Here is a 15,875-nt window from a genome sequence, read left to right as displayed (position 1 = left end):
TAATTGCCCTCGGTTTAGTCAAGGAATTTGTTTATTAATCCAACCTATAGCGTACCAATCAGGCGGCACTTTTATGAAGCCCTTCGGCGTTAAGTCCTTCCACCAAACGCCGAAAGGTAAAGGAGGGAGTTCTCCACCTTCTCCTCTAGGGATTTCCTATTTGTCTGACGGTGACAACGCTGGAACAGCAACGGACAACCTCCAATCTAGTCCATAGTTTCTCTATTCACCGAACATTATAAATTGAACCCCGTTTCCGTGTTATTTGTCTACATCTTCGTCTCGTCCGTACGAGAGGTTCTGGGAGAATTATTAGTAACATAGCTCATAGAGTATAGCTTGCGAGCAGATGAGCTTTGTATAAATAGAGTTTGCTTCGTAGATAGCTCCCAATGCTCAGATATTACAAAGTGCTCTCATTTACCTGTGCGATAATCATCAACATCATCATTATCTTTCAGTCTCCCGCCAAGATCGTAATATGTCGCATGTTATCCCCAAATTTGTCAAACAATGGAACGTCATCAAGGGAGAAGGGTTCGATTCTCTACAATATTCAGAACAGCCTCTTCCTGAAATAGGAGATAGCCATGTTTTAGTCAGGTGTAAGTTATGCAGAAGATCCAGAAACACAATATGCTGACGCAACCTATAGTAGAGGCTGCATCTCTCAACGTGGGTTGATGCAAGATATCTCTGCCATGTGGCATTACCCCTGACTGAGCCAACCCCCAGTATCGCGATCTTGTGATAGCCCAGGGGAAAACTGCCCATGCCGTGGCACCCAACGTCATTCCTGGTTCTGACGGAGCTGGAACTGTTGTCGCGGTGGGAAAGCATGTGCGTCGCTTCGCTCCAGGCGACAGAGTTGTTACGGCATTCTTCCAAGATTTTATCGGAGGGCGCTATCAGCCATCTACGTCCCTTTCCACGCTTGGAGGAGCATTGGATGGCACGTTTCGCACATATGGTGCCTTTAACGAGCAGGGACTTGTACGGATCCCGCCAAGCCTGAGCTTTCTCGAGGCTTCAACTTTGACCTGCGCTGGGGTAACGGCATGGAGCGCGCTCTTTGGACTTTCTGACTATAGGGTGACTGCTGGTAAATGGGTGCTGACGCAAGGTACCGGAGGTGTCAGTGTCTTTGCTCTACAGTTTGCAAAGGCAGTCGGCGCGAGAGTTATCGCAACGACAGGATCCAACGAAAAAGTTGAGTTTCTGAAAAGCCTTGGAGCAGATTATGTTATGAACTACAAGGAGGATGCCCAATGGGGCACCACGGCTAGAGCCGTAACCGGAGGCGAAGGTGTTGATCATGTTGTTGAAGTTTCTGGCCCGGCTTCTATGGCACAAAGTCTCAAGGCCGTCAAAGTGGACGGAGTCATCGACATTGTTGGCTATCTGGGTGGTTCCACGGGCGACCAGCCCGGGTTTTCGGATGCCTTCACGAACAGGTGCATTGTCCGGCCGATTGCCGTAGGATCGAGAACCTTGCTGGAAGATCTGTGCCGCGCCGTCGAGGCGAATCCCGAGAAGCTCAGACCAGTCATCGATTCCAGGGTCTTCCGGCTCGATCAGCTCAAGGAAGCATGTGAATATCAGTGGTCGGGACAGCACAAAGGGAAGGTTTGCATTGAGATTTCTTGAAGGGAGGAAGGCAGATACGGCACAATTCCTCGATATCTACTATAGAATACAATTTCGCATTCTGTTCAAGTCAAAATCTTAAGGTACAAGTAATTTCTGGCTAAATGGCTCGCATAAGATGGCGTCATGAGGCCCTAGGGGTCGGTCGTCCAACCCCGCGATATTTCCGCGACCCCTCCCCCTCTCACTTGCGCTCCCAGCTGCCCTCGACGTTTGCGGGCAGCAGGATGGGCTTCAGGTTGGTGAAGTTGGGAACATCGTCAAAGACGGGCTGTGACTCGGTTGCCGTCAAAACGTTGGCCGCGGCCTCAGGCTTCTCGAAGTTCAAGATGACGCCCCCGTAAAAGGGCGCGTCGGGGCCGTACTTGATGACCTGCCAGCTCTTGAGGCCGAGAGGCGTCCACTTCTCGTTCGCAATGGGCATGTGCTTGTTGACATAATAGTCCATGTCGAAGAACTCGCCCTCTTTGGGCTGGTTGTACAGGACGGTCAGGACGGACGCCATTTTGGATCAGGGACAAGCTGGTTCGGGATTCCTGCCGAGGGAATTAGCTCTGAGTAGCTGTACTCACGGTGCTTCCATGGTGTTTGCTCGTACTTTTGGAATCGAATTTTCGTAACGGACAATAGTTGCAGCTGCAAAAATCTCGAAGACGAACAATGGGAGATGACGAATATGTCTATAGATACAGATAACTATAGATAACTGTCGCAAGCTTCTGCGGCAATTGTGATGGTAAATTCAAGTTCAAGTTATCCCGACTGATGCGGATCCGCACTGGTCCTCGGCACACCGTAAAGCTACCACAACCAATCAGGTTGAATTGCTTCCCAGAGCCGTAGGTTTGCACGTTCTTTGCGGTGGCATAAAGAAAAGCCGATAGTTAGTGAGCTGCGTTTCCTGCAACGGAACAGCAAACACGCCCCAGCTGCTATTCGGCAAGAATTACTTCTAGACATCATTCATTTCTTACGTACCCTTTTCTGGGCTGTAATTATGCACCCCAAAAAGTGCTCAGTTGGATATCAGAGGCATTGTGTACAAACCCGCTGAAGTTCATCTCCTGCCACTATTCCCGGCCTACAGTGATTCTGCGCACCTAACAAACCCTTGTCGCAACCCACCACGAAAAAAAAAAATCCGAAGCAGGGTCAAAATTACTTTGCCAGGCAAAAATACTGGAATCGTCGGGCTTCACAGGTGGCGGGCCAAACGAGTTGGAAATGGTCGAGTAAAAAGCAAAAGTATAATGCCGTAACGAGGAATCGAACCTCGGTCTTCAGTGCTTCAATTATCCACAAACTGATATACTAACCACTATATTATTACGGCTTCTTGTGGTGTTTGAGGGCTTCTAATTTCATACTATAAGCCTATACACTAAGGGCTCCACTACAGCCTACATATTAGCCACAAGCCGTTACAAGCAAAGACGATGAAAGTGGGATGTGACAATCGTGGAATTATTCCAGAACAGATTGTTATATAAAGAATGTGTAACATTTCAGAGAGTAACCAGAGCGCTTACTTTGGCATTTGACCTAGCATTAATCCAGGCTGGACTTTCCGAACACTTATTCGCTGACATATCTACAGTGAATGGGAACAACTACTATGACTTTCGCCGACATCACTTCACAAGTGATCCGTCAAGAACGTTTCATGATTGCATCAAGTATTAGTGTCCAGAATATGAAGCATCACCGTCTCTCTATCGATCTTGTCTTGTCCTTTTCTTACTCAAAATTCATAAATCCCTCACGAATTTACCCGCTAATTGGTCAATAGTAGTGCGGCACCTGGCTCTACCCTGAGCTTCATCACCAGTTAGAGATTGCGTGACAGATTGTAATGGTATTTTGGCAGTGACTCAGGGATAAGCGCAAGAGTTTGCGTCTTTTGTCCTCCGAATGTGAACCACACCGTTTCCGTGCAAAATGTATCCGATAGTACATCTGCTGCCTCCGTTGACTGCCGACGCGGAGACAAACCCGCTTCACCTGCTCCTTTAGCATGGAACTTTCGCAAATGCTACACTTATTCTTGTGTATTTACCACTCCAGGTTCAACCCCTCAGAAGAGACCCGATGCCAAGGACAGGCAATAGGGGCTTATGGTTCAAGGGAGGTGATTCCGGACGGTTGGCGACGGATAGTCTTGACCAATAATTTAAGGTTATATGCTTATATCTTTATTCTCCGCTTAGCAAGGCCTATAAAGTTGGTCCGAATGCCACCTAGCTTTTCTGGGAATGACTTTCGGGGTCGTTTGTCGCTGCGGACTGTAGTTACCGAATCAGGAAGCTCACTTGGGCTTGTGTATCGTCATGCCGTGCTATTACTGGCCTTTCGTATCGTTTAAGGTAGCATGGGATCATTCGGCTGGTATGTGGCGCGAAGTTAAGGTTCGTTTGTCTGTCACTGACACCCAAGGATAAAATGCTCGAGAACTCCTGGTCTACCGGGCCAGACACTCCTTCAGGCTTCTCTACTTCATCCACAATACTAGCTCTACCGGACATCCATAATGGTGACTAAAACTGCCGTTGCTCTGCTCGCAGCGGCTTTCCAGCTCGCTTTTTCTGCACCTCTCACTGGCAGCGGCTCGGAGCTTCGCCTCGTCAAGACGTCGGAACATGACGCTGGACAGTGGGTGACTGAGCAAGAGAAATTCGACAAATTCACCTCCAAGAACATTGGTTTCATTGATATCACTGATATCAAAGACGAAGAAGTCCTATCCATTCTATCTAAGTCACCTTCTGATACATCTCTCGCCGCTCGTGCGGTTGTATACCCAACCAGTGTCGCACATGTAGCCGAAGCAAATGCACTCATCGCAAATGTATCTACAGCCGGTCCGCAATCTTGGCTGACGACATTCACTGGGTAAGTGATTGCAGACGCTCTCTCCCTCTTGTCGATAGTGCAAGTTCCTCACGGCGGATCAGGTTTACCACGCGCCATTACCGCTCGACTACTGGCACGCAGGCCTCGGCTTGGCTGTTCGACCAAGTCTCCAGCATTGCTGCCGCGAGGCCTGAAATCACTGTGCAGAGATTCACTCATACATGGAATCAGCCTTCGATCATTGCTCGGCTGCCCGGACGAACTTCTGATCTTAGTAGGCTCGCCATCACTATACATGAGAAAATGAGTTGCTAACACACGTGAAGTCATCGTCGGTGCTCACTTGGACTCAACCGCCGGCTCAACGACAGCCCGCAGTCCAGGCGCAGACGACAACGGCTCTGGGACTGTCACCATATTGGAGGCCCTCCGCGTTATTGCCCAGTCAGACTTTACCCCCAAGAACACTATTGAGTTTCATTGGTATGCCGGCGAGGAGGGAGGACTTCTCGGTTCCCAGGCAATCTTTGCCAACTACAAGTCCACTCAGAAGACTGTGCTTGCTATGCTTAATCAGGACATGACTGGCTTCTCGCCAAGCAACCAGTTGGCCGTCTATACCGACAACGTCGATGCGGCTCTGACCCAATATGTCAGAGTCATTGCTACTCAGTATACGGGTGCCGCGCCTCTTACCACTCGATGTGGCTACGGCTGCTCCGACCACGCAAGCGCTCGATCAAATGGCTTTCGTAAGTCTACCCGGGCTTTCGATCAATTATACGCGCAATAACTAATACAATACTATTAGCGTCTGCTTTTGTCAACGAAGATACTTTCGAGAGGTCCAATCCCAGCATCCATAGCGCTGCAGACGTAAGTTGAGCTGTCCAAATTTCATGGGCTTCCAGCTGACATGCATGTAGTCGCTCGAGAAGATTCAGTGGCCAGCAGTCCTCCGTCATGCCAAATTCACCGTGGGATTCATTGTCGAAGCCTCGTATCTCTGAAAGCTTTGCGTGGCTAGGGCCTCAGCCCGAAGTAAACAACGTGACACACAAGAGACAATGAAAGCGGAAGCGCATATGAGCTTCAAATAAGGATACAATTATCTATTAAACATTGCAGTCATAAAACCTTTAGTGTACGGTGACAGAGATATGCCACCAATCGACATGCAGGATGCCTCCCATACGGCACTATCCTCGTCCTCCCTTTGAACAGCCATGACCTGCCACTCTCCAAATAGCCGGTGTCCGGGACTTAGATCAAGAACAACGTGCCATATCCGGTGTCATTTCCTCTCTGTACATCAACTGTTTCGGGTGTTCCGTAGCTGTAGCCACTACTGGGATAAGGAGCGTCGTAAGTGGGATAAGGGAGCGACCTCCAGATATCCTGAATCCTCTTGGCCGCCTTCAAGAAGTTCTTGCGGATGCTGGGGTACTCGTCACTGACAAGCTTGCCATCTTTCTTGACGAACTTTCCGTCGACCAAGACGTGCAGCACATCACCGACGCTGGCGTGCATGATGACAGCGGCAACGGGGTCCTGCCATCCGAGCATAGAGGGGGAGTTCTCGGCATCCCAAACGACGACATCGGCTTTAGCGCCGGCCTTGATAACACCGAGATCGTTGCGGCGCAGAGCCAGGCCTCCAGATCGAGTGGCCAGAATGAATGCCTGGTTGACAGTCATGGGAGAGTAGGTCGGGACCTTCCAGTTGTCCAAGACCTGCTCGTAGTAGTGGAGTCTGACGGACTGCAGCCACAAGCGAGCCTGGGTGAGGATGTCGGCCGAGTAAGTGAAGTGAGTGTCGATGCCGAGAGCAGTCTGGTCCTGATAATCGTAGGAGTGAGGGTGACCGTGTCCGTACTGCATCTCCGATTCGGCTGTGATGGAGACGTACTGGTTAGTAGAGCGGAGGAGCGAAACGTCATCGGCGCTGATGAAGCTGGCGTGAGAGAAGACAATGGGGGTGGTTCCGTTGAGGATTCCGTACGGCTGGACGTCGGTAGGAAGATTGCTGATGCCCCAAGGGCCGGCCAGAGCGTGCGTCGTCATGACGGAAACATTATACTCCTTGACGAGATCTGCAATCGCCTGAGCCTCACCAGCGTCTGTGTTTGGCCCCCAGGAGTCATAGGCGATACCCAGCTCAGTGGGGGAATCTCGCAAAAGCTTCTCTTTGTTCCCGGCCATTTCTCGAAATAGGGGAAATTGCTCGGAAATCGTGTAGTTCAGAGATGTGATGTTGTGGAAGGCAAACGACCAAAAGACCCTGGCTCCACTGTCAACGGAGGCGTTCAAGCCTGCGTAAGAGGTGTCATTAGACCAGGTGTGTGAAGCGTGGTCGAGAAGAGTCGTCACTCCGCCATTCATGGCCTCGTAAAGACCGGCAAGCTGGCTGATGTAGACGTCCTCGGCCGTGAACTTGTCAGCTGCGAAAAACTCGCCATAGCGATTGAAGTACTCGGCTAGTGACGTGTTCGAGGCGATAGTCTTGTAGACCGTCTGCCATCCATGGCGATGGGTGTCGATGAATCCAGGGGTCACGATCTGGCCAGAGACATCGACGACTTCGGTTCCATTGGGCAGCTGGGACGGTCGGGGGTCCTTGTTGACAGAGACAATCCGATCATTGGTGATTAAGAGGGAACCATCTCGTATGACCTCAAGATAATTCGCCTCGTCGTCCCAAGCAATGATGGTGCCGCCGGAGAGAAGCGTCGAGGCTGCGCTGACGAAGACATCTGAGAGGCCCAGGGCTCCCAAGAGGAGAGGGGAGTGACGCATCGGGGCTGAAGTTTGGCGGCGTTCTTTCCAAAGCAGAGATATGAAGTGTTGGGGTTTCCCGGCTGTTGATGGGCGATAGATTGTCAATTCCTTGTGGAATTGTTGCCTGGAAGATCTTCTCTTTTCCCTCCTCGGGGCTTCACTCTCGTTGACTTATATAGCTGATCCCAACGCCGTCCGCTCTTGAGCCTTTCTCGCGAGAGTCCCCCGCGGCCCCAGTTAACAGACCTTGGCATCGTCATGTGCACCTGGAGGAAAGCGGAAATATCTCCATTCCGACGTCCATCCAGGCTTGTTGCCGTCTTCCATTGTCGCATCTGGAAAGCTTCCCCTTCTCCTCATCGCCCAAGGAGACTCGAAGCCCGGAGCTACCAAACCCGCAATCTGCAATTCGCAATCCGCAATACCCGCAAATGCAACCGGCTCTGCCTTACTGGCTACAGGCAGCATTAAAGCCTGAACACAAGATGGAGACCGGACCGGCGTATCATTCGTATGGACGCGTGGAACCATCCACTGCTCGCAAAGTGCGGGCCAAAAGTGCTTAGACGAGGAGAAGAGTGTAAAAAGCGTGACATTTCATTGGCATAGGAATTGGTGAAGCCTGTCATTGCGCCAGTGGATCAGCTGGAGCCCTTGACACACCAACCGTCAAGTCGAATAGGCGTTGGTTGGCAAGGGGTTGCAGACCTTTCGTCAAGTGCCGGGCGAGGACGGGGTTTTCTGCCAATTTCCTCCAACCCCCGGCCGAAGCGACCAACCCCCCGGGGCCCGATCGTCACCAGCATTTTCCGGCGTTGCGTTGCCCCACGAACTGGCCCTGATATAGTCTAGCCTTCTGGTCTGGGCAGAGCAAAGATGGCGCGAAAACTCTTGCGTGAGCGTTTGCTGTTGCTTCTGCAAGTCCGATCAACCCAGTCAAGGCCATAGTTCGTGAAGCGCACCTCGCTGACTTCGTCCGAAGTTATAGGGCTGAGCGTCTAAGGGCAGAGTCTCAAATACTAGGTATTACTAGTATGCTCAATGTCACGACGCTCGCACCACACCGAGTAGCAACCATGGCGACCCGGGCGGTGGCGCCCGGTTTTTCTCATCTATTTTACCTGATTTTCACCGCCACTTATCGGTTGCACAGCTGGGGGCCAGCGCCATCGGCGGGCAGCCAAGGTGGTATCCATGTGGGAAGCGTTCGTTGTGACGCAGATGTGAGTTGAGGTCGATCGGAGTTCGGCCGCGGCTGTCTCGCACGGTCTTGTTTCCGGGAGACTCGGGGCTTACCATCTTCTGCTTCCTTTTATTTATATCTCTATCGCATTTCGAGAGCTTCGTTTGGCATGAACCTTTGGCCAAGGATTTGCCAACATGTGATACTTATGTCACATCGTTACCCCAATTCTTTGTTTTCTTGGACACTGCGCGACACGTTGATTCTACCCATGAGAATCAGATGTCAATTGTCACAATGGAGCAGTGGTTTCCCATCATGCTGTTGGTCGAACACGCATGTGTGCAGTTGCATCGCCGGGCATGTATACGAGATTCGGTTACCTCTGGTATCCCGCCAGGGATGCTCGGGAGCTAACTCAGGGGCAACCACGGGCAGCTGAGCACAACCCTTTTTGAGAAACAAGTCCGCGATTCTGGATGCATGTGGAGAGATATGCGTAACATTGTTGGTTGCCGTTTCCTTTTCAGCGCATGGCCTTGGAGTGATCCAACGCGCCGTTGGTGACAACTCCGTTGATCGTGATGCTCGCAAGTTCCTTTCTGCCGTCGACAAGGATTGAAGATGCTCGGGCGGCATCCGCCCGAGCGGTGGAGGGCTAGCCGAGGCCGCCAAGCACCATACTCCGTAATTCGGAGTAACAACAGAATTGCTGTAGAATGTGAAAGCAAATTCGAAGTCTGGTATTCGCACGAAGTACAGACCAGTACAAATGAGTTGGTCTAGTATTGGATGAGCTACTAGTAGTCAGTCAATAAGGTACCCTAGCACAGTGAATACTATATCGTCCGCCTTGCAGCAATCCGAAGCGTGCATGTATACAGGCCAATGCACAATCTACAGAGAAGCCTGGCGGAGCGATCTGAAGCAACGAAATTCAACGAAGGTTTTGATGGCCATTGGGCACGACGGCACAGAAGGCGCTGAAAGGAGGCTGGACGGAGGTGGGTATCAGGCTATGCACTTCATGAATGATGGAGAATGATAGGTGCAGAATTGGGCACTGGAAGAAGCAGAGCTGATTGATGTAGGCTGAGAAAGGCTTGTTTTTATTTTTCCTTGCCCAGAGGTGCGGCCCTCCTTTATATAAGGTAGTTGTGAGCAAATTCAATTCCTCTCACCTGTCGCCCCTCCATTTTGAGTAATGAACCGCCAGCGCAGGGAATGACATGGATTGCTTGACGTGCCCATGGCGAATTTAGTAGGCTTGTCACGTTGCTGGCAAACTCTGTATTGACCGTTGGCAATTCAGCCGTCTTTCAAGTGAAAATCGACATCAGATTCCACATACATATGCACAACTCCACTCACGAGACTCAATTGCATAGACGGCAGTTGCAGGATTTTTAGCCCGTCGACATATCATTGGCCAATGCTTGTGATGCTGGTGAGTGACTAATGGCTGATGCAACAGCGGAAAGACCATCCCAGGCATTGTTGTGTTACCGATAGTCCTGGTGAGAGTCATCATGCCAAGTGTAGTAAGTTCTCTGTATATCAAACAATGGCTAAACGGTTAACAATACCTTTGAGGCAAGTGCACTCTTTGTCCATTAAGACTTGAATAGAATATGATGATAGTTCCTTCACTTTCTCTTACCTCCCTGTTCAATGATTACAATGAACGAGATAGTTGTCGACAAGGAGGTTCCGTTGTCACGCAGCCTTCTCACTCTTTCCAATCCCGGTCCTGAAAGCCACAACGGCAGTTATCGAGCTCCGACTGCTCTTTGTCGGCAGATTGCCTGTCTCGACAACCCACGAACCCTTCACCGGAACAACAAGCTACAATGCCAAGATTGGGTGCCGAAAGACCAAGGGCTTGCCATGTCTGTAATCTGTAAGAAACAGGGCGTATAGTCAGTATGGAGTAGCATGGTTGATCTGTGTAGAACTTTTGCCAGCCATGGGTCAATAGAGCAACTGTCGCTGAGGCGCAATAATGGCGAAGAGGCCAGCCAGCAGCATCAGGCGAGTGAAGAGACAGATACTCCGTTCTGAAGAGGGATATCGACAAAAGAAGAGGCTATAGAAATGTGTGCTTCTGCTTCTTTATACTTTGTGAAAACCTTCTCCAATAGTCACATGAGTGCATTCATGTATCAGACAACATCATGTCGTAATGCAATGGCGATTGGGGGGATTTCTTCTCAGCTGAGATATTCCATCCCTGGACTTTTTCGTAGCGTTGATCCCACGAAGGGCAGGGCATTCCATTCAGCTGGCACGAAACATGCGGCAGTGGAAGTGTGGCCAGTGACAGTAAATGGCAATGACATCGTTGGCTCTCAAGAGGGTGACATAAGCGAACAATGTGTCGTCGGATCTGCCTCTAAATCCATCGCGGCTTGGCTTCATCAATGTCAGCCAGTTGTCAACATGGCATAAGTGCAGATGCGACTGTGTCATTGGTGGAACCTGAGCAACTTTATCTAGTCAAGCTGCACGGCATCCCATCTGGAGCCAATCAAGACACAGCGGCGGAGCTGACGCTGCCATTACAAACATTGCTTGCATGGGTCAGGGACTAGTCATCATTACCAGCCTATCAGCTAATGGCCGTGGAAGCTCATGGCAAGCCGGGCGAGGGACGAGCCGGTTGATCCTGGTATGCAGCTGTCGTGTAAAAGCTTGTATGTGGAAAGTCTGGAATCTGGAAGGAATTGCTGACTGCAGAGATGAAGACTCAGTGGCATATGCAAGGTGAAAATTGCTTGCTGTGGATGGGGGCATCCGTATTGACAAATCGCCTGGTAATGATCAACAAGTACTGAGACCAGGGACCTGATGAGCCATATTCTCGAAAGTCTAGTCCACCAAGGGCCGGATATCATGGGCAATAAACGAAGTATATAGCTCGACTTGTATCCCTTCAGATCTGGTTCCCTTTTTCTTCAAGCCTCAGCTCAGCATCTCCAGTCACAATATTCTTAGACCATCAAGCCCGACTTAGAAACTACTCGCATCAACAACAACAGCAACAACAATATCAACAACAACCATGAAGTTCTTCTCAACCGCCGCCGTTGCCTTGGCATCGCTCTCTGCCACCGTCATGGCAAGCAGTGAGACATGACTGAATCCTGAGTGTCTTCTTCTGATACTGATATTTGTTCTTGCTCAGGATATCCTTATGAGAGACTTGACAAGGACAAGGCTGTAAGTCAAAGTTGTTCCCTTGGATTCAATCCAGCTAACATGGTAAAGGTCCTTCTCGTTGTCGACCTGCAAGTCGGCCTGTACAATGCTGTCCGCGACTTTGATCCGGTCACCTACAAGGAGAGCATCATTGCGCACGCCGCCATCGGAAAGCTGTTCGATCTCCCCGTCATCTTGACCACTTCTGCCGAGCAGGGTATGCAAACATCACCGTGGCGCAAAGTATTACCAAGAGACTAACCCTATGACTAGGCCCGAACGGCCCTCTGCCCAAGGAGATTACTGAGATGTACCCCAACTCCACCTTCATCAAGCGTCAGGGTGAAGTTGATGCCTGGGACAACCCCGACTTCCAGGCCGCCGTCAAGGCCACCAACAAGACCCAAATTATCATGGCCGGCATCGTCACGGATGTGTGCACCACTCACCTTGCCCTGTCTCTCCGAGATGCGGGTTACTCCGTCTGGGCGAATGCCGAAGCCTCCGGCACCTCGTCCACCTTTGTCCGCGAAATCGCCAACGACCGCATGAGGCACGCCGGTGTCCAGATTGTTAGCCTCTTCTCCATTGTCTGCGATCTGATGAGGGACTGGCGAAACGTGCCCGGTGCCGCTGAGGTGCTTCCCTACCTTGACCAGTACTTCCCTGTCTATGGCATGGTTGCTCGCGCTCACGCAGCTGCCAAGACCGACGGTGTTATCCAGCCTGGCGAGGCTGGCCTCATCTAAGCTTCAGGCAGGCTTTTATGACTTATGAGTTGTCCGCAGGGGAGAGAGAGAGGGGGGGTTTGGGGAGAGGGGAAGAAGGATCGATATAGATGACGGGCATAGTATGTATTTAGGCCTTGGCGTGGGTTTTCCCATTTGGGTTTATCCATACCTTCATGCAAATGCGAGGGCTAATTGAAGTTCTGTTCTCCATATATGAAGACTATGTCAATCAGTGATCAATCTGTCAGTGAAAACTGACCTCTGTTAACTGGCCTGCGAGCTTCTTATCTGGTTATGAGGATATGGATATCGCAGACTAGTGGGCTTTTCGTACCTTGAGCAGGCATCCAAGCCATCTACTTTTGACATAAAAGGGTCACATTGCTAAGATATATGGTACAGGACGTAAGGGCTTGCGTGTCCTGAGGCGCCCGTGTTACGCCCCATGGCGGGAGCAGCTTCATGTGCATGTGCAGGTCAAGTATAGGCGCCACTGGAAAGCATTGCCGTGTAGACATACTGGAGCTCATCAATTCATACTACATCAGCAGCCAGCTAATACTATTTACATGACTGTTCTCCAGCCATCCCCTCATGACCGCCTGGGCAATGTGCTAATCTTCGTCGCCGTACCAGTCAAAGTGAAGTTGTACGTCAGCGGCCCATTGACATCCAGTGTAAGGCTATAATCACCGGGGTAGATCCAGCGGTCACCGTTGGTATCTGCACGAGCCAGTGATGCAAGGTTCACGGTCAGTGTCAGCTGCTGAGTTGCTCCAACGCCGACGTTCTTCGCACGACCATACGCGGCCAGCTGCTTGTTAGGGTGAGGCGCAGGGCCGGCGTTTGTAGACTTGAGGAAGAGAAGGCCGACGTAATCGGAGGCCAGGTTGGCTTTACCACCAGTGTTCTGGACGTTGACGACAATGGTTGCGAAAGTTGCTTGGTCTACGTTGGATCCGGCGTTGTTGACGAGAGTGGCGACGTCGCTGCCAGCATTCTTGGTGGACTGGAATGACAGGGAGAAGTTGGTGTAGTGCAGTCCGTAGCCGAACGGGAGAACAGGAGTGCCAGTGTACCACGCGTAAGTCCGTCCAGGGATGCCGTTGCTTGGTCGCAGGTTCATGTCTTGGATGTTGTTGTTGTTAACGTAGTCTGCAGGGTATTGAGTGATGGGAAGTCGGCCAGCGGGCGGGTTGGCTCCAGTGAGGACATCGAAAATGGCATTGCCACCATCTTGACCGGGGTATCCAGCCCACAGGATGGAGTTGACCTTGGAGTTGCTCAGCAAGGCACTGTCATCAATCTGACCGCCACCGAATTGCACAATCACGAGGGGCTTGCCGAGATTGGCCAGCTGAGAGATGAGGTCGAGCTGGTTCCCGGGCCAAGTGATCGAGCTTCGATCAAAGCCTTCGTTCTCAACAGAAATGTCAATTCCTCCGAGGTAAAGAATGACATCGGACGAGCTGGCTGCGGAGAGGGCAGCGTTGAAGCCGCTAGTGTCTTGCGAGTTGATGGCAGTGCCCTGAGCGTACTTGACATTACTCCACTTCTGCTGGAATACGTTCAGAGGATTCACCAAGAGCGGTGCTGTGCCGGCATAGTTGCCCTGCATCTGGGTGGTGACATTGGCCCAAGGTCCAATAATGGCGACGTTGGAGAGGGTTCGAGAAAGAGGAAGAGTGCCATCGTTCTTGAGGAGAGTCATTCCTTCAGTGGCGGCATCGTGCGCAAGAGCCTGGCTCTGCGTCGTGTTGACGTTGCCCCAGCCCAGAGAGCTGTACTCGGCTGGCTGATCAAAGTATCCGACCTTGATCAGTGCAGAATACAGGCGAACCAGTGATTTATCGAGAGTGTCCTCAGTCGTCAAGCCAGCCTCGACAGACGCGTTCAAGACGTTGTAAGAGCTGCCGCAGTCGAGGTCAGTGCCGGCGTTGATGGACATGGCGGCGGCTTGAGTCAGGTTGGCGGCGTAGTGGTGAGGGTCATAGACGTTCTCGACAGCATCGCAGTCGGAGACAACGTAGTTGAAGTCCTCAGTGAAGCCGTATGTGTCGCGCAGCACGTCTTGCAGAAGATAGCTGTCTGCACAGGCTGGGACGCCATCGACCGCGTTGTAAGCGCACATGATGGACCCGACCTTTGCGTCGCGAACGCAAGTCTCGAACATGGGGAGATAGTAATCTGCCATATCCTGCTGGGTAGGTGACAGGTTGTTCGCGGTGCGGCCATTCTCGATATCGTAGGCAGCAAAGTGCTTGCAAGTTGCAATAATTCGGAAGAAGTCGGGGTCAATGCCGCCCTGGAGACCGTCGATCAGAGCCAGAACATAGCCCTGGATACGGAAAGCATCCTCTCCAGGAGTCTCCATCCCTCGGCCCCATCGCGGGTCTCGGAACGGGTTGATGTTTGGTGTCCAGAAGTCCAGTCCTGCAAAGCCGTAGTTGGCAAAGGCACGAGCCTCAGTGCTGATGGCGGTGGCCACGCTCTTGACGAGGGCATCGTCGAAAGCGGCTGACAGGAGGATGGGCATGGGGAAACTGGTCGCCGCGCTGAAGTTGGCTCCCAGAGGCGACTGGAACTGCACACCAGTGCTACCGGCAACGCCGTGCAGAGCTTCGTTTTGCCATTGGTAGGCTGGCAAACCCAGTCTTGCGCTGCCAGATGCGGAACTTCCTACGTTTGCGACCTTCTCATCGAGTGTCATGGGCTGCACGATGGCAGCAGCACGTTCAGCGATGCTCTTGGTGGTGTCACAGACATCGTTGCTGCACAGCGGATCGCGTGTGCAGTCCGGGAATGAAGGCGTCAGAGGGGGATTTGGTGATGGGTTAGAGATGGAGTAGATGTTGATCCTGAAAGCTTATTAATCTTTTATCTCTCATCAACTTCTCTTGTGGTTGGGTTTGGCTTACATGTTACCCCCGCCACATATCTTGCTGCCATCTGCAGGGCAGGGAGAAGAGCATTGGCCCTCATCGGCCTTGACGGAAGTGCTCTCGATGCGATGACCACAGAAGCATTGGCTTAAACAATTGGTGTTAGTCAAAAGTAAACCGCTCCAAAAAGCTTCAGAACCTCTTACACCGTGAACTCGACTCCGCTATACTGGTATCCAGCCGCGCCGCAGACGTTGGCACAGTACTGGGGAGAGTTCAGGTTTCCAACTGTCAACATCGGCCCTGCGAGATCACGAGGGGAGTTGGGGTCATGGTAGCATCCCTGATAAGTAATCTGGGCTTGATACGCAGGTAAACAGGTCCGAGCCTGGGCCAGGTGGAAAAGAGCCATGGAAAACATCCATGGTAGCAAACGTAGGCCAGCCATGGTCGGCTTGATGATGCTGCAAACGACACTCTACACGTATCAGAGCATCCGCCGGCTCACGGAGTTGATGATGAGATCTTTTTCCGCAAGTCTCCATCTTGATAAAGTCTTACCCGTGATATATATACGCGAACTCGTTTCCTTGTGCGTCCGCTCCG

At 51.5% G+C, this 15,875-nt stretch overlaps 6 protein-coding genes and 1 non-coding gene across 7 annotated transcripts; 3 read left to right on the top strand and 4 right to left on the bottom strand.

Moving 5' to 3' along the window:
* Window positions 1-481: 481 nt before the first annotated feature.
* BBK36DRAFT_1122160 (NAD(P)-binding protein) lies at window positions 482-1,647 on the top strand (the record flags this gene model as incomplete). The annotated part of the gene is made up of 3 exons (XM_024890915.1): window positions 482-605; window positions 656-675; window positions 736-1,647. 3 exons carry the CDS (start codon window positions 482-484, stop codon window positions 1,645-1,647), a joined length of 1,056 nt encoding a protein of 351 aa, XP_024748333.1.
* Window positions 1,648-1,831: 184 nt separating this feature from the next.
* BBK36DRAFT_1169796 (hypothetical protein) lies at window positions 1,832-2,152 on the bottom strand (the record flags this gene model as incomplete). Its single annotated transcript, XM_024895364.1, has 1 exon — window positions 1,832-2,152. One exon carries the CDS (start codon window positions 2,150-2,152, stop codon window positions 1,832-1,834), a length of 321 nt encoding a protein of 106 aa, XP_024748332.1.
* A 746-nt stretch (window positions 2,153-2,898) lies between these two features.
* Window positions 2,899-2,980, bottom strand: BBK36DRAFT_t110. Its single transcript has one exon. It is a non-coding gene; the product is annotated as a tRNA-His (tRNA).
* A 1,194-nt stretch (window positions 2,981-4,174) lies between these two features.
* On the top strand, window positions 4,175-5,507 carry BBK36DRAFT_5470 (Zn-dependent exopeptidase; the record flags this gene model as incomplete). The annotated part of the gene is made up of 5 exons (XM_024898236.1): window positions 4,175-4,536; window positions 4,599-4,771; window positions 4,824-5,249; window positions 5,309-5,373; window positions 5,424-5,507. The coding sequence occupies 5 exons, from the start codon at window positions 4,175-4,177 to the stop codon at window positions 5,505-5,507; spliced, it is 1,110 nt and encodes a 369-aa protein (XP_024748331.1).
* A 253-nt stretch (window positions 5,508-5,760) lies between these two features.
* On the bottom strand, window positions 5,761-7,293 carry BBK36DRAFT_1122214 (Metallo-dependent hydrolase; the record flags this gene model as incomplete). Its single annotated transcript, XM_024890923.1, has 1 exon — window positions 5,761-7,293. The coding sequence occupies one exon, from the start codon at window positions 7,291-7,293 to the stop codon at window positions 5,761-5,763; it is 1,533 nt and encodes a 510-aa protein (XP_024748330.1).
* A 4,226-nt stretch (window positions 7,294-11,519) lies between these two features.
* BBK36DRAFT_164988 (Isochorismatase hydrolase) lies at window positions 11,520-12,405 on the top strand (the record flags this gene model as incomplete). The annotated part of the gene is made up of 4 exons (XM_024897765.1): window positions 11,520-11,583; window positions 11,643-11,677; window positions 11,726-11,873; window positions 11,930-12,405. 4 exons carry the CDS (start codon window positions 11,520-11,522, stop codon window positions 12,403-12,405), a joined length of 723 nt encoding a protein of 240 aa, XP_024748329.1.
* A 574-nt stretch (window positions 12,406-12,979) lies between these two features.
* Window positions 12,980-15,681, bottom strand: BBK36DRAFT_55459 (glycoside hydrolase family 3 protein; the record flags this gene model as incomplete). The annotated part of the gene is made up of 3 exons (XM_024898253.1): window positions 12,980-15,245; window positions 15,306-15,416; window positions 15,476-15,681. The coding sequence occupies 3 exons, from the start codon at window positions 15,679-15,681 to the stop codon at window positions 12,980-12,982; spliced, it is 2,583 nt and encodes an 860-aa protein (XP_024748328.1).
* Between the last annotated feature and the right edge of the window lie 194 nt (window positions 15,682-15,875).

Source organism: Trichoderma citrinoviride (assembly GCF_003025115.1).
Source record: "Trichoderma citrinoviride strain TUCIM 6016 unplaced genomic scaffold BBK36scaffold_9, whole genome shotgun sequence".
NCBI lineage: Eukaryota > Fungi > Ascomycota > Sordariomycetes > Hypocreales > Hypocreaceae > Trichoderma > Trichoderma citrinoviride.
This window is presented reverse-complemented; position numbering and strand designations above follow the sequence as displayed.